At 44.9% G+C, this 26,785-nt stretch overlaps 2 protein-coding genes across 2 annotated transcripts in view; one reads left to right on the forward strand and one right to left on the reverse strand.

The window, feature by feature from the left end:
- The first annotated feature begins 1,646 nt into the window (after positions 1-1,646).
- The window catches only part of veph1 (ventricular zone expressed PH domain-containing 1), a 68,164-nt gene continuing 43,025 nt past the window's right edge, over positions 1,647-26,785 (forward strand). Inside the window, exons 1-4 of the mRNA XM_031573716.2 lie at positions 1,647-1,870; positions 9,441-9,742; positions 10,989-11,204; positions 13,030-13,204. Of these exons, the coding sequence (XP_031429576.1) occupies positions 9,605-9,742; positions 10,989-11,204; positions 13,030-13,204 (529 nt within the window). The 5' untranslated portion in view covers positions 1,647-1,870; positions 9,441-9,604. The remainder of the gene's footprint in view (positions 1,871-9,440; positions 9,743-10,988; positions 11,205-13,029; positions 13,205-26,785) is intronic.
- Positions 19,242-24,656, reverse strand: ptx3a (pentraxin 3, long a). Its single transcript, XM_031573717.2, has 3 exons — positions 24,035-24,656; positions 22,176-22,826; positions 19,242-20,215 (listed from the first exon to the last, which is right to left on the reverse strand). The coding sequence occupies exons 1-3, from the start codon at positions 24,183-24,185 to the stop codon at positions 19,578-19,580; spliced, it is 1,440 nt and encodes a 479-aa protein (XP_031429577.1). The 5' UTR covers positions 24,186-24,656; the 3' UTR covers positions 19,242-19,577.

A 26,785-nucleotide genomic window follows, 5' to 3' on the forward strand; every position in this document is an offset into this window, starting at 1 on the left:
ATTACTCAGCTCTTTTTAAATTATCTTTCTTTACTTGGCTTATATCTCTACATGGCTTATGGCTGTATTTTATATCTGTAACACACAGGATGTAACACTGCAACACTCTTAAGGCTTTGGGTGCTATGTGACTTTTTAAGGTGTTTATACTTCAATAGTTGTCAATAACCCCTCAAACTCTCCTACTACAATAACCATTAACACAATTCTATGTGATCACGCTCTATTGGACTTTTACTTTTCTGTTGCTTATTGCAGCCGACTTCTGGCTTTGCGCTGTGAAAGGAGCCCTCAGGGGTGACATGCTCACACCTTGGAGGGAGAAGCTTGCAACCTGAGGCCCTGCCCCATTTCTGAACCAAGCTGGAGCAGCTTGTATAGCTGTCAACTGTGTCTCACAGTTGAGGAAATGCATAGTCCTAAATAACGATCAGATAGTTGTGAAGGGAAAAAAATGCCCCTTTTCAAAATTCAGAAACTTCACCATCTTCACAACAGAATTATCACAGTATCCTCAGTGCATACTGACATTCCACCATGTCTACGTGTGCATAAAACGCAATATTATCATATGTGGTTGCACAGCTTGTAAAGATTAATGAAAAGTTTCAGATAGAATCAACATAAAGGGACAGTTTTTGTGTCCCCGAGCTTCTTCAAAGACTAGTTCAGACAGGTGTTTACATCACCAGTGAAGTCTGTCTAATAACTGTAATCAGCAGAGGACTGGTCTGTTTCTGAGGGATTTATGACTACACGTAACACTAAAACTCCTTAACTGACCCATCATTAATTCACATTGTCTTTTCTTTTCAACATAAAGATGTGGTACATAAAGCTCTGGATTCTCAAATAGCCAAGTTGAAGTCAAGTACCACTTAAATATATTTCTAAAAACAGTAGACGATGTACTTTTATTTTGCAAAGATGGCTTTCAATTTATATATTTATTGTCTACAAGACAAAAAAACCCCCCACATATTCTGCAATAGCTTCTCAGTCTCATGACACAATGAGTTTTACACACTTAGGGCCATTTCTTCCATTCAGCTGAATGAATACAGCAAATAAATGTCTTGTTGAATTTGCTGACATCAATGAAAATGTATTAGAGGGCAGCCAATGAATGGCACCTTTTGGCATGAAGGCAGTTATGTCAAACTAGAGTAACAATATTAATAATAACAAATGTACGCATGTTGAGACTGAGTTAGCCAATTATGAGATAGAGGTGACCCGTTTAAACACTATCTAAATAGGTAGGCTACCGGTTCAGACATTTTACAAATATGAAGCACTGCTGAAGATAAAGGATTAGGTGCATTTCCATTTTACACCACCAGAGCACGATACTAGACCATTCATAGTTTCCCACCGCACTTTAACCATGTCCATTACACCTCACCCAGGAGTCAGGACAGTGGATAACATTACAGTATCTCACTCATCATAACTGTTTGTGCGGTTTATGTGTGCTTATGGGTGTGTATGGGTGCGAAGTTATGTAGCAATATGTATGCTGTACACGTGAGCAAAAGGCAGAAACAATGATCCACTTAAGCCTTTGAATAACGAAGATTTCCCATCTGTTGGTCACATAACACACCTACAAAGTGACAAATAATGATCGCGATTTTTTATTCTCTCAAGGCTTCCTATTGTCCGGAATTACACCTGTTGCTCAGCGCCATGTCAGGATGGACCGCTGGGTGGAGTGCAGTGCTACACACTTAAAGGCACTGTAAGAAATTCGTCCAGTGGGACAAGTTGGAACTGCCAGCGAATCCCTTGGTTTTCAGTGTTTCAGAAATAAATAAAGGGATTTTTGAAAGAACATCAGAAACAAGATTACTAGGATACAGTGCGACGGGTGAGTGCCTCTCAGATATTTAACGGAAGTGTACAATCGTTCTGAAATGATGCGCTGTGCTGGCTATTGCCGTGCCATGGAAATGTGTCAATAACCAACCATCACTAGTGCCATAGCAAAGTTATTCCTCGCGACAGGGTGTAATGGTCTTTCTGTGCGTCAAGCTATCTCACCATTTATCCTGAGTGTGACGTTACAATGTGATGGGACACTGGTTGTTGTATCAGAGTCGGTGCTCGTTCGTTGCCTTGCAAGTCCATGTAAACAATGACACAATTAGGCAACATCGTTCCCTCTTTGCGCTTCCCTCTGCTCATGGATGAACTTGAATGCACGCACAAATTAGCCCTACAGAGTTGGACTGAGGGCTCTTCACTCAGACAGTGATGTTGATGACTCCATTATCACTGACAAGCTTATCAGGGTTTAACACGCTCATTCATTTGGAAACTGAACTATTGCAGCCAGTAGGATTAAAAATACCAACCCCCTTGAATTGGACGAGCAATGCCCTTGCGAAAAAGAGTTAATTTGAAAATGTTAAGAGCTGTAAGTCCAGGTCAGAGTTTGAAGTCTTTGTTCGGCTTACTCAGACAAAAATATCACAGTCTATGTACCATATCGATAACTTTTGAACTTGTCCTGTTCAAAACTCATTCAGGCTAATTATATTTTGTACACTGCCCAAGAATGTTCTAATGCGGCGCTGATATGTTCCTCGTTGGCACCTCTGTGTTAATTTGAGCAAAGACAGTGTAAATATTCAAGACTATCACGCAATGTTTGTATTTGATTGTGATGGTAAGGTTACTGCTTTCTCCCTGAGGCGCAATGCTTGAAGGCTGACGAACCTCGCGCCATCCGCACATGTGACATCACCTTTATTGAACGAAATGTTGATCTTGTACTCTAGGCGGCATGCCTTTATGGTGTCTCCGCATTCCTTTAAGGGCAGCACAAGGTCATGCAGTTTCATAAGACGACGTTCTTTTCAACTGAACCCGCCTCTAGAGAAGACAAACATGCACAATCCGCAACCTGATTCAGCTTTTAGGTTTAACTGCATTCTTCAAGAATTCAGCGCATTTGTTAAAACCTTCAGCATTAAGTATTAATATTCTAATGGGGCTGCAGTCTCTCCCTCTCTCTCTCTGGATGTGAGGAAGTTTACCTAGTGCATTGTTGTCATGGCCATTCACCAGCAAGGACTGACTTATGAAAGTGCTATTGGAAAATAAATATTATAATTTACCACGCAGAATCTTAAATAGACTTAAGCTCATTTCTCTTAGAAATGAACATTTATTATTCAGACATGTCACAAGCTCAAGAATATAACCAACTTCACTGCCTTTCTGTCTATATCAGCACATGAACTCTCTAGAAAAACTGTTCTAATGTAAGCTAGCCTCTTTTTAGTAGTTTCTGTATGCATGACTTGTGCCAAATTAGTCTCTCTTCTCTTCTACTCTCTCTCTCTCTCTCTCTTCAGCACTCCTTCCCTCCCGCCGTTTCTCTCTCTCTCTTTGTCTGTGTATGTGTACGCACATGAAAAAGTGGATAAATGGGACAGTTTTTTGAAGGGCACCTCCTTTGTTCTTCCCTGGCTCTGCTATTTGTTTCTGTCATGACCTCCAGTCTGTTTTTATTTTTGCTTCCTGACGTACTCATACATTGCGTACACATTTGCATGACTAAATGGCAGAGGAAATGGAGGAAAGGGAAATATTTTTTGTCATTCTCTTCTCTCTCTTGCTTTTGCTGTGTGTGTGTGTGTGTGTGTGTGTGTGTGTGTGTGTGTGTGTGTGTGCGTGTGCCTGTCAGGCACCCAACACTAGATCCCCTAAGGAGAAATAGCTCACAGATCACAGAAATGCTTTGAGAGAACTTGAGATTGAGAGAGCATGTCAGAGTGAGAGAGAGAGAGTGAGAGAGAGGAAGAGAGAGAGAGTGAGAGAGAGTAAGAGAGAGGAAGAGAGAGAGAGAGAGAGAGAGAGAGAGAGAGAGAGTGGACTCTGGGGATTTGGGTCACTGCAAAGTGGCAGAGAAATGTTCTTCGCTGGGCTCCTCAGAAGCCAGGCAAGCCTAACACAGCCTCCACACCGAACCTGTCTCCCCTCTTATGGGACACAGCTGCTATGGTGCAACGCATAAATAATGTACCACACACAATCATTGCTGCTGCTGCTGGAGTGTAGGTCATGATGCAGGAAGGTGTTCATGTTTTCTTATGTAACTTCTGTATTATTGTAGATTATTAAAAGATATGGTGGTGTGCATTCCTTGACAGCTAGCATCTAGCATCATGAGCATGGCATGCCTGCATTGACAGGTACCTCCTTCACAATTACTTCAATGCACAGCAGCAGTCAGATATCTTAGACATGTGTGTGTGTGCTGTATGTGTGTGTGTGTGTGCTGTCTGTATGTGTGTGTGTGTGTGTGTGTGTGTGTGTGTGTGTGTGTGTGTGTCTCTGTCTGTGTACATGGGCATGCTTTACCCATTCAAAAAAAACTTAGGCATAGACCATTTTATATTGTTAAAGTGTACTGACATGGAATGCAATGGTGGTACTGCACTGTGATGGCCAAGGCAGACAGGAGACATGACCTTCTTACAGGATATTAAAGAGTAGAGGAGAGGAGAGGAGTGCTTGAACTGCTTGGCAGGCACGCAGTGCTGGTAACTGGCTTTCCCTTTGTGATTCAACTCTTCCAAATATTTCAGTTCCTGTGGTGAAAACACTTAATGTAGTTTTAGTTATTGAATCAGCTGTTTCATTTTTGCAATATTTACTGTAGGTCCATTATTTGTATGACCTGTATTATACATCATTCAACTAAAATATGAATGTGCAGAAAAGACCTGGAAATATTTTGGATGGACTTCTCTGTATTATTGATACTAAGCTGTAGGAAACATCCTCTTTGTGTCTCCTTATGTCTTCTTTTACAGCACACAGTGGCCCTAACCGAGTAAATTGCGTTGTTTGTGGCCAATCGGGGTGACTCTGGAATTGGGTGTATTTATCTGGCTCATTAGTGCCGGGCTGAATATTCGGATTGTTATGGTAAAGCCTCTTTTGAATGGCATGCAGCACCCCGCCACCCCCCTTCCCAGTCACCCCCAGCAAAACCCCAACCCCTCTGGACAAAGCCCCCTTTGACTGAGAGTATGAATGAGAGGCTGAGGCGTAACACTTTCCCACTTGGCTCAGGGACAGCTTGTGCAGAGTGTGTGCTGGGTTAGGAGACGCTCTGGGCAGGGAGCTGACCAGGGATGTGGACAGGGACAAAGACTAACAGAGAGTCTAACAGACAGCCAGAGGAAGGCAAACACAGGGACCGATACACAGTCAGATAAGAGAGAGAGAGAGATAGAGAGAGAGAAAGAGATCCAGACAGACAGCAGATAGAAAGACAGCTGAGAAAAGGGAGAGAAAGAGCAAGTGAGAGAAAGGGAGAGAGAGAGAGAGGCCAGGCCTAGGGGGGAAGTGCGCAGCAGGTGGCCATTACACAGGTAGGCAAGATGAACCAGAAAACTAAAGGTTCACTGTTCTCATTCACGCTCTCTCCATCTATCACTCTTTTTACACTCTTTCGCCACCCTGTCATTTCTCTCTTGCCCTCTCTCTGGCCAATTAAAAGCTGTCCATGGCTTGACACCACTCACACTATGACTCTGTGGTCTCCACATACCCCTCCGTCCTGCCCCACTGCTCCTCACGGGGCTCTGCATTTGGGACTGTGTCTGCCCAACAGGTCTGGGTCCTCTCTGGAGAGGGTCAGATGACCAGGTACTCTCTCTCTCTCGCTCTCTCTTTCTCTCTCTCTCTTTGTCTTTCGCTCTCTCTCTTTCCTTGCAGCGCTCATTGTGTCGCTGAAGGCTGCATTCCTGAGATTGCTGAGCTTGGACCCAGTGATAAATTGTAACTGGCTGATTGTTTAAGCGCTGAATAGCTGTGTTTTCGCCCCTCCTGCACAGCCGAGAGGGCATGGACACAAAGGGCATTAGGTGGCGTGTCTTTTTTATGTGTCCGCCCAGTTTTTGTGTCTGCATCTGTTATGTGTGGGCTGGTGAGTTTACACACATGTGTTCATGAATTTGCATTAATGAATGTGTTACTATTAAAATGGTTATTACTAATAAAATGGCTTTAATTATATTAATAAAACGACAAGGTTTTAGTTGTTCCATTAGATTGCATACACTTGGCTCTTTCATCACTAAGTCTCTTTCATTCTCTGTCTCTCTCTCTGTCTTTTTTTTAATTTTGTAATCTCATCACCCTCTAATGAAAGGGTAGTGAGGGGTTTGTAGAGTGTGTGCTATGTGCCTGTTGTGCTCTCACACATAAAGTTAATGGGTTTGTATTTATGGTATGGGTGTTCGGACAGCGGTTTCGCATGGGCCATTTAGCATTCTCGCCCGTCGTATCCCAGTAATGTTGTGGCCAGGAAATGTGTGGCTGGGGTCTTTGGCACGTTTTCTGAAAGTGAAAGGGCACCGCTGCCTGCTAGCCTTGGCAAGCGCTAACGTCCAGTTGGCTGGCTTGTTCAGGGGACAGATGACTGAGAACCTGCCTAAACTGGCGCCGCTTGGCTACAAGCTCTTCAAGCTGCCATGTGAAGCACAGACACTGATGAGGATGCTCTCATCCTAAAGCAACATCAGTGCACGACTATAGACTAATTATTATGCTCTGTCATTAATAAATTATCATAGATTTTGCTCCTACATCCACCCCCTAAGGGTTTCCAAAGTGAATTTGGATGTAATCAGCTTTTCCTAAATGCTACTGCAGCACTGCAGTATAGTATGTATGTGTGTGTTTGTCTGTATGTGTGTGTGTGTGTGTGTGTGTGTGTGTGTGTGTGTGTGTGTGTGTGTATGTGTGTGTGCAGTGACTGACAGAAAGAGAGGGTGGCTGACTGTGTGCGTAGCCTAGCTGCACAGTTTCTAGTGAGGCTGTGTGTGTCTGTTTGTGCCTGTTTGTGTGTCTCTGTGTGTGTGTGTATTATGGGGGGGGGGGGGGGGGGGGCTGGTGGCTGTGTTGGTGAGCATGTGTATATGAGAGACTCTTGCTATTGGTGTGTTTGTGTGTGTTTCTGGTCCTGTACTCCGTCATCCCTCCTGTGGTGATAGCAGCATGTGGTTCTTACAGATTCTGGGACACCATTGACGTGCCCTGTTTTGCTTTCCAGGAAGAGTGCGGATCAAAGGCTTGGCACAACCCCACTTGACCCCATCATAAGAGCAGTTTGGTCAATCGGCCAGAAGCCTGGAATCAGAACCATGCATTCAGTCAGAATCCTCAGTGGGCAAAACCTGTGAAGATTGGATTGGATTCAATTTATTGTCATTGCACAGAGTACAAGTACAGAGGCAACGAAATGTAAAGATGTGTCTTTTATGTCAACACTTCACCAGGGGAGATGAGATGGTGAACAACAGAGATAAATATAGAGCAGTGTTTTGTAATGGGATTATTCTGAACATGCCTCTGTTTGGATTGTGCTATACTACTCTAAACAATGCCGTTCTCTCATATGGTCGTCAGACAGAAATGGCACAGTATCAGTGAGAGTTACGATTGGTGCCTGTGACACCATGGAATTGGCATTTACTGAAGGGCCTAGTTTCAGATAACAGCATACCACTTCAGTTCCTGGACCTTTCTGCCAGCTGAGCACACATGGGCAGACGCTGTGCCAGTAGTCACTGCCAATCTGATCCCTCTATGGCAATATCAGGACATATGGTCCGGATAAGGACGGATCATGGTCTTTTAGCAGTCAGTGCTGAACGATGGGACTTCTGTTGTATTATCTCTCCCGATGGCCGCTCAGCTCACTGAGGTTCACTGGGCCAGGAATGCCATCTGAGTCCTGTTGTCAACCACCTAATTGGGGTCTCATGTTTTGAAAAAGAAAAGTGTGTGACTTTCTAGGGTTGGCTATCTGACAAGTTGAAATAAAGGTTCACTGTGGTGAGTTGATTTTATTGTGCATGGGTCGGATATGTTGCACAAATCAATTACCTCAACACAGGCCCTGTTTACACACGATTTTAAAATGCGTCAAATGTGGTTTGATTGGATCGGATCACAATACATCTTGGTGGTCGTTTACATTTGTACTTAGCGCTGTCCAGCTGTGACCCGGTCATCCCAGATGCATTTTAAAACCAAGTGTAAACAGGGTCATACAGGTCTTTGGATGGAATGAATTGCTCTGTGTGCCAGACATAATCAATACTCTCCCACCCTTTTAATTAGTGAAAATCAATGTATCTCAGCCGAAAGCCGACAAAAGTACATAGCTGGCCTAGAATAGGGTTGCCACGCATGATCTAAAGTGCTACACCCCTACATCACCCACAGTGTTAATGGTTCAGCTGGGCAGCCTGTGGCATCCTGTCCCATAGGCAACCTTAGTAGAATCTTTCGTGAAGTGAGGATATAATGAATGACTGATCAGTTTGGCCATGCGGTGAAAGGATAACCAAGACAAAGTGCTGGAGGCTTCCTCTTCACACGTTCTAGTGTTTACTACTACACGTTTGAGTGAGAGGGCACTTTGGCTCCGCAGGCTTAAGATCAAAATGTTAATGTGGGCTACAGTCCGTGTGGAAGGCTATGTGCTGAGGACGCACACTTATTACAAACCAGCTGTTCAAAGCTGTCTTTGTTAATAGACTCCTTTTTTTAATGAATCACGTATTTTTTCGAAGGGGAATGTTTCACACATTACAGATTAACTGGGAGAGAGGCAGGGCTTGCTGAGGGGTACACCAAAGGGATTCTTCATTCATTCACGTACGACCCACGACCTTTCAGGGGTGAGGACATTTCATGAGTCACTGACTCACGGCAAAGGGAGGCATCGTTCCTCCTCAAGGGGCTCGTTATACATCACAGATTATTTGCATCATACGTTCTCATGCAAAGCCAGTCACTTTGTTTTCTATTGTAATCTGGCTTTTATTAAAACTTCGGTTTTACATCAGTTCCCTCAGGGTGGGCCAATGTAAACAAAATGAAAGTGGAGTTAGAATGAGTGCTAATGCTAGCTCTCTGCTATATGTCGTCATTAACTTGTACTACAAGGGCAATTGTTCCATAAAAAGACATGGGTGCATGAATTTTTCTAATTTAGGGATGATCAGAGGAACAGTGAAAGAAACTTGCCATTAGATTCTCCTTATAGAGTGGGCAAAGGCTAGTGAAAGCAGGCCTGGTAAAGCTCATAATCATTGCTACCAATCAATGCTACTCCTCTATTAATCCCTTTTGTTTTATTGTATTATTTCATTATTATTATTTATATTAAGATGGAGTTTTAACAGTAGCTCACTTTGTGTCATTGTACTTGCTTTTTGGTCCAGCTACCATTCAACATTATTGTGTCACAAGAAATCTTTAGCTTGATTGTTAGAGGACATGACCTAAAGGCACTGATATGTTCCAAGAAACTTCTTGAAAATACATGAGGAGTTCTGTCTGAGGCGTAAGTGATTTTGCCGTTAATCAGCTGTCTGATAATAATCTCTGCTTTCTTCTTCTCCTAGGTGTGTGGTGAGGGTCTGATGCGTAAGAGCAGGGTGCTCGACCCTCCACCCCCAGACAGAGCATGCTGCCAGGCTGCCAGAGTCGGGTCAAACCCCAGGGGCCATCAGCACCAGCAGCAGCAGGCACAGAGCTGGCCTCTGCCTCGGCCTGAGTCGCTCCCAGCATGCACCAACTCTTCAGCCTAGTGCTGGGCCAGAGGGACCTGTCCCGCGCCGGAGACCTCTTCTCCCTGGAGGACGCCGAGATCGAGGACTGTCTCTCGCAGGCTCTGGAGCAAATCAAAGCCATCTCCTGCTCTCCGGTACGTTTTGGGGCCCATGTTTTGTCCACATGCGGTGCTGGCTTGTGTTTAGAGTGATTGCAAACTGGAATTTTCCTGCCTCAGGATAGTTTTGTTCTTATAAGTGTCCCAGCTCACTTTGTCGTACAGGAACACAGCAAAGGAACAGTTCATATTGTAAGGCCTCCGGTGATCAGAGGTCTGCATAGGCTCAGGTATTGCCCCCTGTAGGACAGACAATGAACTTCATGATATGACCCTAGTGTTACTCTGGTACTGTGAGAGTGAACTTAAATAATTAATAATATTAAAAAAAACAGGAAACAACTTCATCTGAACATAGTCTCAAGTCACAATTCTGTATCGCTACTTAATCTGAATGAAGGATTCCATTTAATTCTGTTTTGTGCTTTCCTCTCTGTTTTGTTGTGCTAGTTTTCTCCACTCTCTTCCTCTCTCTCTCTCTCTTACCCTTTTTCTTGTACTCTCTCTCTCTCTCTCTCTCTGTATCTTAAATTATTGCATCTCTGGGGTGTTTTTCCTTGAAATAACACAGATTTTTCAACAGACTGTATTCTCCAGGGCTATAAGTGTCCTCGTTTCTGTGTCATGTTTTTTAATGATGATTTCAACTACATGGCATTGAAACCAGCATTATAAAACTGCATTATTTCAGTGTCATTAGGGAATATTTGTGGTTGGCACTGTTCACAACAGGCAATCTAGTAAGTATTTGATTAACTCCTTGTTTTACCAACTGGTCTTTTATTTAGCAATGTATGTTTGATTGATTGGTTGTATGTTGTCTGTGGTGCATTTTGTGGCATATCCTTTTAATATACAGTATATCTGTGTCATAACTCTACAGTGTTGAATGGTGGTTGCTTATGGAGACTAGAGCAACTTGACTCCAGTCTATCTGTTTTGTTTTGTTTTTCTTTTCATTCTCCTAATGAATGAAACCACGGAGACCATTGTTTTCTGAGAGCCACTGTTGTTATACATTTTAACTGGCAAACAACCAACTGCAACTCTTGTGTACACATGATATAAGTCCACATTCTTTTCTACCAATTGTTTTTAAATATACTGTAGTTTGTCAATACAAATATGGTTTAAATATTTGGGTTCAACAACCCAAATAACCTGCATTTTTTAACTCGCAAATGTGTTCAAAACGTGATATTAGTGATTAGTGATAGGTATTACAATTCCATTTGAATGTCCAATTACAGCTAGATATTCACATGTCTGTTTCCCCTGGTAGGACTACCTGACTAACGACAATGACCAAGCGGTGGTTGAGATTTGCATCACGCGCATCACCACGGCGATCCGAGAGACGCACTCCATCGAGTGTCACGGGCCGGCGCTGGTGTCGCTGTGGGAGTCGTGTCTGGAGCACAACCTGCAGCCGCAGGGCAAGGATGAGGACACGCCCCACGCCAAGATCGCCTCGGACATCACCAGCTGCATCCTGCAGGTCTGCAGTGTCTCTCAGACAGAGCATACACACGCAGGCCCACAGTCATATAGGCACACACACACACACGCAGGCCCACAGTCATATAGGCACACACACACACACACACACACACACACACATTCATATATACTGTGACGGAGTGCCATCACTACAGTTCAGTATGTGTTCTGACTTTCATAGCAGCGAACCTGGCTCTTTGGAGTCGTGGTTAGGGTGCAGGGTCGTTACCCCACTGACCCAGGTCTTGTGGCTGGTGGGGTAAATGCTCTCTCCCTTTAGTACATAGTGTAGATATGTGTGCCTCGTACATATACACAATGTGTCATTGTGTTGTATTACAGTAACTTTACCTCACCTGTGTAGACACACAGCTCTCACTGCAGTTTTCTCCGACATATTCCCACTTTGGTTGCCTTAATGTTTTGTCACTCTTTAGAAAAGTCTGCCACACTTTTAGAAAGAGGTATGTTAGTGCAGTAATATCAACATAAATGTGCTTTCTCAAATGCACCATGTTTGCAAGTCTATATCAGTCCTGAGCACCAGCGTGTAACATCCCAGCAAAGACTCCAGAGCGTCTCTGCTGGACAGAGAGTTCGTCGTATGAGGAATTAATTATAGCTAATTGGAGAGAGAACAAAGTGGAACAGAGTTCAGTGATTCCAAACTGACCTGACAGCTGTGACAGCAGCTATTAGCACTAATCTTCTCACAAGTGTTTATAGTCAAGTCTCCCAGTTTCAACAGTTTACAGCTCCTAAGTCTTTTATTTCTCTCTCTCCCTCTCTCTCTCTCTCAAGCACACACACACACACACACACGCACACACACACACACACACACACACACACACACACACGCACACTCACACACAGACAACATTGTGTGTTTGCACCTTGTTGCCTCATAGTAACATATACTCATGAGCTCCTCAGCTGGTCGTAAGACACATGGGAGCAATGCATGCTGGGTAACCAGGGAGACTTATTCATAATTGGATGGGGATGGTTTTTTTTCTCCAGTCTAATGCATGAATTCTTTTGAGCTATTTGTGGAGAGTCTTTGAAGCTTTGAAGCTTGGTGTCCAAGTGTATTTTTTTATCAGTGTAGAATTCATGTTTAGTCTTTTTTACACAGTATTAAAGACTACCATAGTCTGCCAGGGCAGTGAGCAAGGATCAACATTACTGCTCACTGAGTTTGTTTATCTGTTGCATAGAGACAGATGGTTATTAATATACCATGGTTATATTGGCTCTATTGGCATTATTATGATTTGAGTTGCTTTAACAATGCAGTAATGATTTTGAATTACTTTTTTATGTGTTGGCTGCACACCGCCCTAGATAGCGATCTAGTTCAAACAGTTTCTCCTTTTACACCCTGGAGGGCGCTAAAGCTTTTCAAATGTTTCTCTGTTTTCCCCCAGTCAGTGAGCACAGACTATGACAAACAGTAACTCAGAGTTATATGTCTGGCTGATGCTGCCCTGTTTCTGAGCACTGTTTCACATAATATAACACCATCTGGATGGCAGATGTTAACTTTGAATCAAAAGCTCCATATTGAGAAGGTTCATCCTTTGAATCCTGTTGAGCAAAGTATCTGTCCTTGCTATATCAGATCACATTGTCACATTACAATTACAATACATTACAAATGCAAACAAGTGCAAATCAACCAAATGCAAAAATATGGTGTTTCATCTCTTTTTACGGGACTACCCTACATACTTCTGCTAAACCCACTCATTTGACTGGAAAGGTCAGCTCAGTACCATAATTTGCATTTGAGGTCTCTTTTCTCTGTTTGGTCTACACAGAACTATAACCGGCCTCTGGTGATGGCATTAGCGGTTCCAGTGGCGGTGCGGTTCTTGCAGAGGGGGAACCGGGAGCTCTCCAGGAACATGTCCAGCTACCTGTCTCTGGCTGCTATCGCCAAAGCCGAACTCTTGGCAGAACACACAGAGGCCATCACCTGCAGCGTGCTGGAAGGTAAGGGTAACTGGTTGTCTCGGTGACCAGGGACTGGTGGCCTGTCCATTCCCTCCAGTGGCTTCCTCATAGGTGGGCAAGACTCCTCCTGAAAACCACCTAATATTCATAGATGCTGATAGAAAGTTAGGGTAGCCTACTCAATACACTATAACGTGTTTCAGAATGTTGTTGATGAACAGTTGATTCTCTCATTTTACTTCTCCTAGTTGACTGACTCAATAATAGCCATAAGCCAGCCATTGTTTCTATGCAGTCGTGAGGTCACTGAGTGCATACTGGTAAGTCTACACCCAAACGGTTTCAGGGCCTTTATGTGCTGTTTGAGAAGTAAAACCTCAAGGCAAACTGGAGGTGAGTGTTTTGTTGCCTTGCCGACCCTACGACACATTGAAATAAATATGTTGACCCTGACGCCCTTAGTGACATGGTTTAGTTGGGGCTTCTCAATTGCTGGGTTGCCATTGAAGTCATTCACATATTTTAAGCACATTTATTTAAATTTGGCTTTAAGAAATGCGAGTCTGTGCAGTTTTCCATCTGCAGTGTTATACAAATTGTTATAAAAAGTTAAAAAAAATGGGACACTCTCCAAATCAAGGGAGGAGTTGTGAACAGCTGTGGGTTCGAAACTTGAGGTTGTCAGGGCAACTTTAACGGAAACGTGTCATAAAATCATGAAATGCGAATAAACCCATTTCCATCAACCTTAGTTGCATTATACCCTGTGTGAATCATGAGTTAATCCACCCGCCTGTAGCGAATTAATGTCTTATTCGACTTCAAAGATTTACAGCAGAGCCATCAACACTCTCTGAGCTCACAGACACTGTCAGTTTAGGGAGAGGCCTTATATGAAGGAATAGAAGGAATAGGGTTGGCAGCATGTGTTAAGTGACTTGTGATATGAAGGAATAGAAGGAACGCTGGAAGGAATAGAAGGAACATGCTTACAATTCTTAATTAGGACTTAACAAGAAAACACAACCTGTCCCAAACGGGGAGGCATGGGAAGTGATGGTTTTAACCCTTTAATCACAGAGCTATAGGAAGGAATAAGTGCAGTCAATCATCAGTGTTGCCTTGATGTAGGGGTGATAATGGTTCAGGAGGTCGTTCAGAAATTGGAAGGTTGCTAGTTTGATCCCGACGCCTCCTCACCAAGTGTGGAAGTGTCCTTAGGCAAAACACTGAACCCCCAACCGCTCCCCATGTGCCTTATATAGTAGCCTCTGACATCGGTATGCAAATAGTTAGATGTCTGAGGCATTAAGCTGTAAAGCGCTTTGAGTGCTCTATGAGTAGAAAAGCGCTATATAAATGCAGTCCATTTACCATTTATTAAAGGCAGTCTATGGCACTGGCAAAAGCCACAAATCTTACACATGAGGCTTGGTTTTACTTGTTAACTCAAGTCATTATTTTCAGTGTCACCATTCTCCTCTGCTATACCTTTACGCAAATTACCTTATGGTCTGAACGTATGGATATGAGGCTTCGGAGGTTTAAGGATGTCAGATGTATTGCATAACTAGTAGAGGTTAGCAGGGCCTGTGAGCATCTGCTATTACCATATCTACAGTAGCTATTATTCACTTCGATTGGTTACAGTTCATTTCTAAAGCCCAGCTGGGAGAATGTTTTGCACATGTTTTTAAAATCATCCATCCATATCAATACGATCAGAGATAAATATGTCCTAGAGACCTATAGGGTCTATTCCAACATACCTTATTAATAAATGTCTATTAGTAATACTTGATTCGATTTAGTTGGATTACCTCATCATCTCTTCAGATGCGGCTCCTTGAGGAATAATGTCAGATTCTAGAAAATAGATAACAAGTAAATTACATACCAGAGGGAGATCATGGAATATTTTTCCTCTGATACCAGAGCTATATCATTCCGATCTTGGAAATAGTTTTACATAATCCATGTAGGTTTTTATTGATTTGCAAATTCATAGAGTAGCCCTACCCAACAGATATCCTGTTTGGATGGCCCACGCATGACATTGTTTTTGATTGCATCTACTTCCTGAAATGGTTTTGGCACAGCCATGGTCCTACCTTTAACTGACATAAGCTGCCATTGTCATGGGAATCATCTTGTGTGTGCTGCTGATGGAACAGAGTGATATAGAATTATGCTGACACATGGACCTATTCGTGTCTCTCCCCTCTCAGCCAAAGTACACCTCAGCTTTCAGCTGTTCAAATACCTCCACATGGAAGATTCTGTTGCCCTTGACGAGATAAAGATCTCTCTATTAAAGCAGTTATTACTATTGTTGAAGTGGGATGGGGCTGTGGCTGAAGAGCAGGTCAGGTAGCCTTGTCATACTATAGCCTGCCAAAACACTTCTCCGTAATGAAGGGCCTCTCTCAGTGTAGACCCTGGGTTTGCTTGTTCAGCTTTAGGTGGGGGGTCAGCTGGAGGGCAATCATGATTCTGTTCTTGTGCTGAAGGGCAGATCATCCCACTGATAATATTGGTGGGCGCAAAGGATATTTCACTGATGATATCTACTGAGATGAAAAAGAGTGGGTGATCTCACTGATTAACTGAGAAGAGGGACTTAATGAGCACAGAGCCCCATGGCAACCAGGTCCATGGAGCCGCAGAAGATAGTGATGATGGAATTCATCTCAGCTCATCTCTAAGCCTGCACTAATGTGGTACTTTCTATCGTTTCCCAGTGTTAGTTTTTCCTGTTCTTGCAGAAGTGTGCATGTATGCTGCTTGTTATCGATAATATTCCCAAGGCTTGTTGGAGTCCTACAAGAGAAACACCAGAGAGAAGTTTTGCGGTCTTTCCATCACACGTTTCTCTTCATCACAGAGTAGAAAAGAACTGCTTTTAGTAAACACATCAGGATGCCTCGTTAGTGAGCCTCGTTAGACGGCTTCGTTAGGGAGCCATGTAGGACCCCAAGCCATGAATGCCCACAGGCTGTGTTAACATAAATGGAGGCTGTTGCAGAGGAGCACAGCGTGACATTTCTTACCATGGTGCTTTTTCTGGGGTTGTGTCGGGGGGGAGGGTAGCTTTCAGACCAGTTCTAATGAGGCCTGGTTAAGATTATTCCAGAGAGAGACAGAACCCCAGCCTTAGCCTCCTCCACTCCCCCTGCCAGTCGCCAGCCCCTCTCCTCTCCTCTCTTATTTTTCTCCTGCTCCCCTCTGCTCTCCTCTCCTCTGCTCTGCTCTGCTCTGCTCTGCTTCGTGGATAAGAACATGGCATGGATGACCTCAGGCGTTTATTTGTTCAGCAAGCGAGCGCTAACAGTACCCACCTCCCTTGTTGTAAAGAGGCTCAGTCTGCGCCCTGCCAACACGTCCGGGTGACGTTTTCAAAATATTAGCACTGCCGTGGTTTCTGCCAAGAGACGGTTGGCAGAGACCGGAGCGGATTTTATGCGCTGCTGCTTCTGATGCCAGTTGGGGGTCTGATTTATAAATAATGTGTTTTTCCCTTTAAAATGAGGGAGGACTGGTGAACCGTGTGCGTGCGGCTATTGTGAAACATTTCAGTGAAGACATCAGTAGAACAACTAACAGCTTAAATGCAATCATTGGGGCTTTATCCGGGGACAGTTTGAGTTGTCTTTTGGTAGCTTCATGAGCTTCACCAGCTACGCTGACTGGCACGCTCGCCGAAAATCCCCTCAGTCACTGTCGAAGATACATGCTGAAAAAACGTGTGTTGCTCTGTGTCGTGGCCTCTCCTTGTCATTGAGTGAGAGAGAGAGAGAGAGAGAGAGAGAGAGAGAGAGAGAGGGAAAGGGAAAGGGAAAGAGAGAGGGGGGTGTATTTGGGGCTTAAAGTACAAAGACTGGACCCTCTCCAACTGGAGATGTAAAACAGAAGAGCCCCATTGTTTTAGCTGGACAGCATTTCCACCCTGCTTTGTTATTGCTGTTGATGGACGAAGGGAGTGAAGTGGCTCAAATGAGAATCTGTGGACATTTTTGGATTGAGCCTTTCCAGAATAAACCCTTATGCGGTCCAGGTGTGTCTTGATAGTGTCTTGATAGTGTACAACTTTCTCAGAAAGTCTCAGAACGTTGCAGACTACCGTGTCTGTAAATTACAGTGGAAAATTCTCCCAAATAAAATACACGTACATCTGGTGAAATGATAATACAACTGATAATTTTAGATACATTTAAATGATTACACTCCAATGATTGTGGAATATTCCATTGATGGTCTGCAATGTTAACAGAGGGTGGTATCTGGTGAAATAGTAATGAAAAAACCTTCTCATATAATGTATGGCCTGTTTAGGGCTTCATTGGCCATATGACTTGTATTAAGGCCCTGAAAGAGGCTATGGAAAGCCTTCTCCTCATCATATGATCTCTCGACCATTTCTCCAATAGCGCTCACGTCGGCCTTGTTTCTCCTTCTCTTTGTCTCGTTAACACCACACAGACGACTCCCTCTTCCCAAGCCCCCTACACATTTAATCACTACCACCACCTCCCCCTTAGGGAAGCAGAACCTACAGCCCCCCCCTGCCACCCCCCCCCCTCCAATCCTAGTTCCTTGCCTGAACAGGAAAAGAGGTGATGTCATGGGGTTCGGTCGAGGTCGCTGTGGTTAGCAATTATGGGTTTGAAGGCTTTTGAAATGAGTTTTATGGGAGAGGAAGACAAACTGCTTGGTAGCACCAGCACAGGTAAATGCTTTGGCAAAATTAGCTGACCCTCAAACAGATGTGGCCAGAGGGTAGTTAGCTGTTATTTGTGGAGGGCCCAGCCTAATTTAGCATTTCTGTCATACCAGGTGTGAACCTAATGGAGCTCTAAACTCAGTGAACACTGGACCTGCTCCGCCCCTTGTCTCCCTGAAGTTCTCCTCTCACTTTTCTCATAAAGCTGATGGCACACCTTTACTGTGAGTTGGAGCTGTTGTTAAGTAAAAGGATACTTTTTCTGACGTTACCACTTTTTTGCAACATATTTTATGAATGCCTGTGACGTGTGTGTGTGTGTGTGTAGAGCCAGCAGTTATTCTAGGTGTTGGAATGCACGAGGTGAGAACATGAGTGGTACGGGATTTGTGTGAGTGGAAACGGCACGTGTCGGGCACTGGGGTAGACGTAGAGGTAGCAGGAAGGAAGGAAGGAGGCATGGAGTCTTCTTGGGGCTGCCAGAGCCCCACAGGGCCTGTTCACTATTCCCCACATCCCCTCAAGAATGCAACCACCTCTGTCCCTCCGGCTGCTAATGCTAGAAGTCTGCAAAAGCTCTCCATTGAGACAGCTGTGTAGCCACCTTTAGACAGCCCAGCCTGAGACAGAGCCACTAGACAGGCTGTGTAGATGATATAGAGCAGGGGGATGTGTGTCTGTGTTATAAATGAAAGTCAGAATAGTTTTCTAATTCATTTTTCCATGTTATCCCATAGAAATAGAGGAATGTATTAAACTCCTGCATAGGATGTGGCTTATCAGTTTTATCTACATGTAGCAGTGAGGTTGAGATAGGAATAAGGCAAATTCTTAATGTCCCCAGCCAGTCCCCAGTCAGTGATGTCTCAGTCACTCTGTGTGTGTGTGTGTGTGTGTGTGTGTGTGTGTGTGTGAGCTCATGGTTTGGACATACATGAAATGTAGACAACATAGAAGAATAACATAAAGACACTTTACGTTTATTAAGTTCCCCTCAGGCTCATCCGTTCAATGATATGCAAAAAAAAAAAATATGTACAATATACATTCATTTTCATTCATAACAAAAACAATTTACAATATAGTACACAGTTGTTATTTAAAAAGACTGTAAACATTCTCCATGTTATATTATCAAAAATTAACAGTGTCTTTGTTTTTGAGAAGATACAATTCAAATAGAGATTATATAGAGTTGTCAATGGCCAAAACAGCTTTATTCAACAACGCCAATTCACACAAAAGGATTAAATGAAATCTATATTCAGGTCAGAATTTCAACGCTTTGATAAATACAAAGTTCAAAGTACACAGTTTGTGTTCTTAAAGATGAAAGAGGATACAAAATAAAATGATACCATGACAGACAGAAAAAGTCCCTCCAATGGCATCTTGTAAACTGGTCCTCAGCAAAACCATCCAAAAAAAAAAAAAGAGAGAAAAGAGAGATCTCTACACAAACGATTCTTTGTTCTATCCCAACCTTCACCTCATCGCTTTCCATGCAGTCTTTGGTAAATGTTGTTTGATCAGTGTTTCATCTCCTAAGGCTGGATGAATGCTCCATAGATTGCCTAAATGGAAAACATTTGGTCTGGTAGAGGACGAGTGGTATTGTTTTGACTGAATGTCGGAGGGGTGGGCTGGGGGGGTGCTGTTTGATTGGAGTAGGAGTTAGGGAGCTATGAGCAGTTAGTAGATGAGTTTGGCCTCCCCGCGTAGGGCGATCTTAGTGACGCCCCACGCCACCACGTTCCCAAGGCTCCCGCAGGTGCTCCCGCTGCGCTTGGCCTGGTGGGAGATCTCCTCCTGGCTGAGCGTGCGATCCCAAACGTTCACGCCGGTGATCTTCCCCGTGAAGGCCGCCGCCGTCATCGCCAGCGCGGTGCTATCGAGGGGCCTGGCACCTCGCCGCTGCCGCGCGCCCTCTTGGCCCAGCTGCAGGACGCCGCTCCCCGGGATGGTGTTGCCCTCAGCCACCCCTGGCGCACTAGCCACCTGCCGGCCGTCCACCCACAGCGAGGCCAGTCCCTGCTCGGAGCTCCACGCGCCGCACAGGTGGGTCCAGCGCCGCTCCTCCACCACGCCGGCCGCCTCCACCAGGTGAGCCTCGCCGCCCACGGTGAAGAGGGCGCCGCGGCCGCTCAGCACCAGCTGCACGTCCACGGGGTTCCAGGCGCCGCCATAGGAGAAGAGCACAGTCTTGTTGAGCGCCTGAGTCGGCCGGGCCCACAGGCACACGGTCAGAGCGCTCATCTGGACGTTCTTCTGTTCCAGCTGTGCGTACGTCTCGGCAGAATGCATGGGGATGAAAACAGCACTGTCACAGCCTGGGGCAGAAAGAGGGAGAGAGAGAGAGAAAGAAAGACAGGAATAGAGAGAGAGTCACTTATGTGACATAATTACAGTAAAGAAGAAGGGCAGTTGGACGTCATCAAACACTAATGTTGAGTTGAGTTCAGCACAGTGCTTATTAGCCAACCATTTGTCACCCACGGCTCCCTCACAGCATTGAGAAACTGTAATTCTTCTGATGTCATTCTTTTCTGTCCTACTCGTGCCATAAGTCACGGAACAACACCGCTTTACAGAACATCACAAAAAAAGAAACTTTGATGGTGAAATACTTCATTCAGGCCAGGGTGACCCCTTCTTGGGGTGTGTTTACTGTTTAAAGAGAGACGGATGATGAAGGGGTGGGGGGTTGCGGGAGTATGGGTCGGATCCTGGGGAATGAGCACGATTACATTTCTCGTTTTAAAGACCCGGTATCATTCATTACCTCATTTATTTGTCAGGGACAAAGTGGGATCAACCCTTTAGGTGAACATTTCCTCACAGATGAATATAAACTTCATGGAAGTTGCAGATCATCAAATGAGAGCTTAATTGTTTTAGTATGAATTCCAATTGACAGTGATCTCATTGCACATTTGGCGATTCCCAGTGCAATACAACCCCTTCCTTCTCAGGAGAGAGAGAGAGAGAGAGAGAGAGAGAGAAAGAGAGAGAGAGAGAGAGAGAGAGAGAGAGAGAGAGAGAGAGACTAAAGCCTCAAGGTGGGAAGTCATGGCCATCCACTAATTTTTTAACCCTCCACTATGTTTATTTAACTTCTTATGTGAAAATATAGTCTCTCTCCCTGGAGGTAGAAGTCATCCGGAGTCTCATATGACTGCAGATAGTCAAGCTGAATGCTAATTAACTCAGAACAAGGATATGTTGGCTTTGCAAAGAACCCTGTGTCTTTAAACAATTTGGAGGAAAATGTCTATTTGCACATGAACCCACACATTGAGGCCCATGTAGAAACAGCTAGATGCCAAATGATAAACTCTTTTTAGGGTGCTGAGGTAAGGCAGTAAGAAGTGAACTCTGTTTAGGGTGCTGAGGTAAGGCAGTAAGAAGTGAACTCTTTTTAGGGTGCTGAGGTAAGGCAGTAAGAAGTGAACTTATTTTAGGGTGCTGAGGTAAGGCAGTAAGAAGTTAACTCTTTTTAGGGTGCTGAGGTAAGGCAGTAAGAAGTGAACTCTTTTTAGGGTGCTGAGGTAAGGCAGTGAGAAGTGAACTCTTTTTTTTGGGTGCTGAGCTAAGGCAGTGAGATGAAAAGCTAGACTGACTCTCAAAAGACTCGCTAAGCTACTTTAAGGTTTAAGCTCCTCACTGACTGAGGAAGATACAGGTACTTCTCTTTAATGGCAACCCAGATACTCCATTTCTCCAGAAGGTTGGCCCAGAACATTTTCATTACATTTGTCTAACATTGCCTTCGATTTCTTTTAGGTTTACTCTGAAAAGTGCCACAATGTGTTTCTGTTTTCCCCCTTTTTTTTGGTGTGGTCACCCTGCTTAACTGCTAATGATTATCCCAACCTCTGCTTTTCGTTTAAGCCCCGGCTTTGTAAAGGGGCCGCTAACACAGTCAGCATGGGCAGCTCACAGATTAAATGACTCCATCTGATTCTGCCTAGAATCCAGTTTATTTACAGACCTTGCCAAAAGACCTAGTTTTCATGTGTAGTACTCAATGTTAAGGAGGGCCATTGAAGTTTTGCAGGCAGGCCACACCTTCAGTAGTGCTATTAGCATTTTTGAAGGACTATTTTGACCAGTTCACAGGCATTCACTCCTAGCTACCTTTGCTCTCACGCAACCAAGAAAAAGATCTTCAGTCTTCCCACTAACCACACGCCAACTTTGCAAGATGCCACTGTACTCCCTGTCACTAGGTGGTGAACTGTTAGCTGTTAACACACTTGTAATGCTGTGAGTTAAGAGGTGCACTCTTACCTGCTGGCAGGCCGTTCTGCGGGGTGGCCTGTAGTTGGCGCTCCATCTGCTCCCGTAGGGCACGCACCTCGCCTGTCAGCCTCTCCAGCGTCTGCTCTAGGTGCCCCACACCTCCGGCCTCAGTGCTCGTGCTCACGGCCGCAGCTGCCGCCGCCGTCGCCTGCATCAGGTGCCTGGACAGGAAGCCCTTGCCGTCATTGGCTCCTCCCCCTCCGCCGCTCCCAGCGCCCGCCCCTCCACCCGCCTTCCCGCTAAGGCAGGCGCTCTCCAGCTTGGCCAGCCGTCCCGTCTGGCTGCGGCTGGCGGCGAGCAGCTGCTGCAGGGCGGCCTCGTGCTGCGCGTGCTGCTGCCCGGCGCTCTCCCTCAGCAGCTCCATGCCCTGCTCCAGCCGCAGGTCCAGCTGCGCGCCGGTCCGCCGGCCCGCGCTCTCCACCGCGCCGGCGCACGAACCGCCGTAGCGCGTCACGAACTGCAGCATCTCGCTGCGCAGCGCCTGCAGCTCAACCTTCATGATGTCGTCGGAGTACTGCAGCAGCATGTTCTCCTTCATCTGCGAGTTCTCCAGCATGGTGAAGAGCTTGTCCCACTTGCTGAGCTCGATGGACGTGCACTCGGACGGGGCAGCAGTAGGGGGCGCTGAGGAGGGCATTGCTGAGGGAAGGAGAGAGCAGAGGGAAGATCAGCCTAGACGCTTGTTTATGCTGAGTGCAAATACCAGTAGAAGACCTATGTTTTGGTTACGCGGTAGATGGCTATGATCGATGGATTGGTTTCTATTGTGAATAGAAAAGAAAATAATAGAATAGAGTGAGGAGTAGGACTTAGTAGTATATATGTACTTCCAAAATATCCGAATTAGGGATTTTACTGTAAAAGTGATCTTTTGTTTAAAATTCACTGGATTTCATCAACTGTGGAAATTGAGGTGAGAAATGACGATGGATCAGATGGATTGTTTCCCTCAGCAGCTGCCGAAGCATGACACATGACATATGGCGGCTAAGGGATTTCTGTCATGTTCTGGAATGCCCTCTGTTCTTTTAAGCCTTTCAGTCAGTCAGTCAGTCAGTCAGTCAGTCTGCCACTGGCTCTGTCTTCATCTTTACCTCGGTCTCTGTCCCTGTGGACTGGGTGCACTGACTGGGACGGTTTTTTTGGCTCCTCTCTGTTGTGCCGCTGGTGTTGTTGTGTGTACACATCAAGTGTGTGCTTGTATGTGTGTGTGTGTGTGTGTGTTTGTGTTTGTGTTTGTGTTTGTGTGTGTGTGTGTGTGTGTGTGTGTGTCAGGCACTTGTTTCCACTGCTTGTTGAGGTCCTTGCATGTTTCCTGTTTAATAATGTTTAATCGCATAAAACCTCAGCCCTAAGCAAGAGATGTTTCCTCTTCATTTTAGTTTACTGTTCGTCCAAATACAAATCCCTCTATTTTTTTGTGCACTCTCCAACACATCCAATACACACACAGTCAGTCAGGCAGAAAGACACACACAGACACAGACACTCACACACACACACACACAAAAACTGACTAACTGAATCCTTGAAATCCTTTCAATACCTGCCATTCAGTATTATCCAGTTGTCGCGGATGCAGTAATACCACATATATACCTATTTGTTCCCATGTACTCTCCTGAAGTACATATTTAACCATATGCTATATTTGTCACTTTAAAACATGCAATAGTGCTTTTCAGTCTCGTAATCAACCAGGATAACTGACAAGAATGTAGTAGATATGTGACTTCAGACAAGTCATAAAACATCCTTCAGGTGATTCTCCCAAACAAACAGGCAACCTTTTACCACTTGTAAACTACACTGTGTTAGTTCACTGGAGCCAGTGTGAGTTCACTCACCTTCTCGCATCTCTCCATCTGGGATCTCGTTGTAGTAAGCGTGAACGTAGCTGGGCTCGATGTCCTCCATGTCATCTTCGTAGCCCTGAGCCCGGGCCAGTGTCGCCCAGCCCAGCAGAACCACTGCCTGGAGGAGTCTCCACAGCGGCATGCCGACCGTATCTGTCTTGTGCCTCCGTGGGAGCTTGACCAGTCAATGGGCTCCGAGTGTGTGCGCGCGCTCAGAGAAGGAGGATGCTGGTGTGTGTGTTTGTGTATGTGTGTGTGTGTGTGTGTGTGTGTGTGTGTGTGTGTGTGTCTGTGTGTGTGTGTGCGTGGTCAGGAGTGGAGCATGTGTGAGCAGCCCCGTGGTCTCTCTCTCTCTCTTCTTCTCTTTCTTGCTCTCTCTCTCTCTCTTCTTTCTCTCCTTTTTTTCTGTCTCCTTCTCTCTTTATCACACACACTCTCTCTCTCTTCTATCACTCTCTCTGTCCCTCTCTCTCCTCTGTCAGAGTGAAATGCTGAGCTATCTCTTGGCAGTGAGTGTGAGCCCCGGCAGAAAAGCGAGTGTGTGAGTGAGTGAGTGAGGCAGCGCAGGGCTCTGTGGTCTATATAAACAGCCGCGCTGAGCAAGGGGAGGCAAAGGGTGAGTAATGCGTCGTTGGAGGTAGCATGGGTGGTGTAATCAAATAGAACTGCTGCTCCTGCAAGTCAGGGCAAAGGGTGGGTGGGGGGTGGAGGGGGGGAGGGGGGGTGAGTGAAAGCGGAGAACATGAGAGAGACAGAAATAAAGAGATGGAGAGAGTGAGAGAGCGAGAAAGAGAGAGTTTGCAATATTTTGGACTTTTGCTGGATTTTCTTCTTTGTTGTAGTGGAGGATGAAAAAAAAATATATGATTTTTTGGGTTTTTGACATTTTATGTTGTGTGTTGTTACTTTGGGGCTTTTAGAAATTGTGAAATAAGTGTTTATCCAGCCATTCCTGTTATTTCATCATACTTTGCGATGTAAAACTGAAAGACTAAACTGTTGTAGAGCCACTAGTACTTACTTACCCCAACTCCCTCCCGCCAGTCCTCTCTGACCTCAACTCTCTGGTCCTCAGCATACACAGTCAAAACGTCTGGACATCCCGTCACCCCCATTAAAACAACAAGCACTCAAAATGCAGACTTCTCATTGTTGTAGTGGATGCGCTACAGGCTCTGCTGAGAGTTGTGAGGAGATTGTCTTTGGTATATTTAATAGAGGGACATGTTGTGTGTGTTTGTGTGTCTGTCGGTATGTGGTGGTGCAGGCAGACTGACTGGTTAGTTTCATGCCAAGTCCTTATGGCCGCCACCTGAGCTGTGTTGTGGGCCAAGAGGAAGCACATGATTCATGGTCTTCCAGAAAACCAATAAACAGCCACCCTAAATAATCCTCAAGAAGGCCCGTAACACCACACCAACTCAGAGCTCAGAGAGACCATCACCCATCTGAGAAGTTTATGCTTCTGTCCTTCTACATAGAAGTATTTTTGGATGTAAAAAAGTTAAATATTATAACAGGAATGAACAGAAGTACAATATGATAGAGCAGATATGAAGAAAAGGTACAATAGCTGGAAACTAATCTCAAAACGGTAGCCTATGATATCTCAGCCTGTTTGTTTTGATTGACTACATACTGCAGAATCTAATCTACTGCCATTAGTAAGTAAACCCGGTGTTGTTGATAGTTTACAAGAGTGTGGGCCGCCGTGGCTGGGTTTGGTCATGGAAACTCGCTGTCATCAGAGGAACACTGCCGACCCCATGCGGTCCCCCATAACGTGCTTGAGCTCCTCTGACACATGGCAAACAATGAAACGCAGCCCGACAGCAGGTCTCATTTCTGGGCCTTGCTCACTTGGTGAGGCTGCAGAGGACACTGGAGTGTCCAGAGATATTACATGACGTGGGGAACATGAATCGGTCACAGGGCTCATGGACTCCACGTGGATTCATATTTTAAGTGCTGGAATTATTCTTTTGAACCAGAGCAAATTGACATGTTTCTGCCAGGTTTTGCCATCTCATTTATCAGGAAGATTTTGTGGCCAGATATTAACTTTTTTTTAATCTTGGATTTTCAGTTGAGTTGTGGTTGTCTCCAGGCTTTATTTGCCGTGCCAATGTAGGTGTCACTAACAACATTTGGAAGTACAATTGATTAGTAACAGTTGAACTGCATTTAGGATCGTATATATTTGTTTGGTGTTTCGCAGTGGTTAATTATGTCAGGCACATGGGTTCCTCAAAGGCTTGCTTATCATGTCTAAAGACATCAAAGCTGTAGTGTTGTTGTTGTGACATTTGAGCTAAGAACTGATTTGTCTTTTCCATGGCATTTTTCCTGAACAAGTGGTATTATGACCAAGTGATGCAGCTATGTCTTGTAAACTGCATGAAGGTCTTGGAAAAAATGCTTTGGAGATGACATTGTGAAAGGCCATTTTTGTCCCCCTATGGGGACCTCTACAGAAGGTCACTCGGAAGAAACTGTAAATCTGCCAACCTGGAATGTCCGAGTGGCTAGAAAAGTGAAATGGCACGCACCCACACGCACCTCAAGCAGAGGAGGATTAACAAGAGGTGACTTCTCTCACCACACAAAAGACGCTGTTCTCCCTCCTCCCTCACAAAGGCATGCATTCGTAATTTTGCCAGACCTTAGCTCGCCAAGCAGTCATAACTTCATTGCGTAACAGTAAATATGTATAACATTATGTAAAATGATAAATCTGTTCTC

This window comes from Clupea harengus, chromosome 9 (genome assembly GCF_900700415.2).
Source record: "Clupea harengus chromosome 9, Ch_v2.0.2, whole genome shotgun sequence".
Lineage (NCBI taxonomy): Eukaryota > Metazoa > Chordata > Actinopteri > Clupeiformes > Clupeidae > Clupea > Clupea harengus.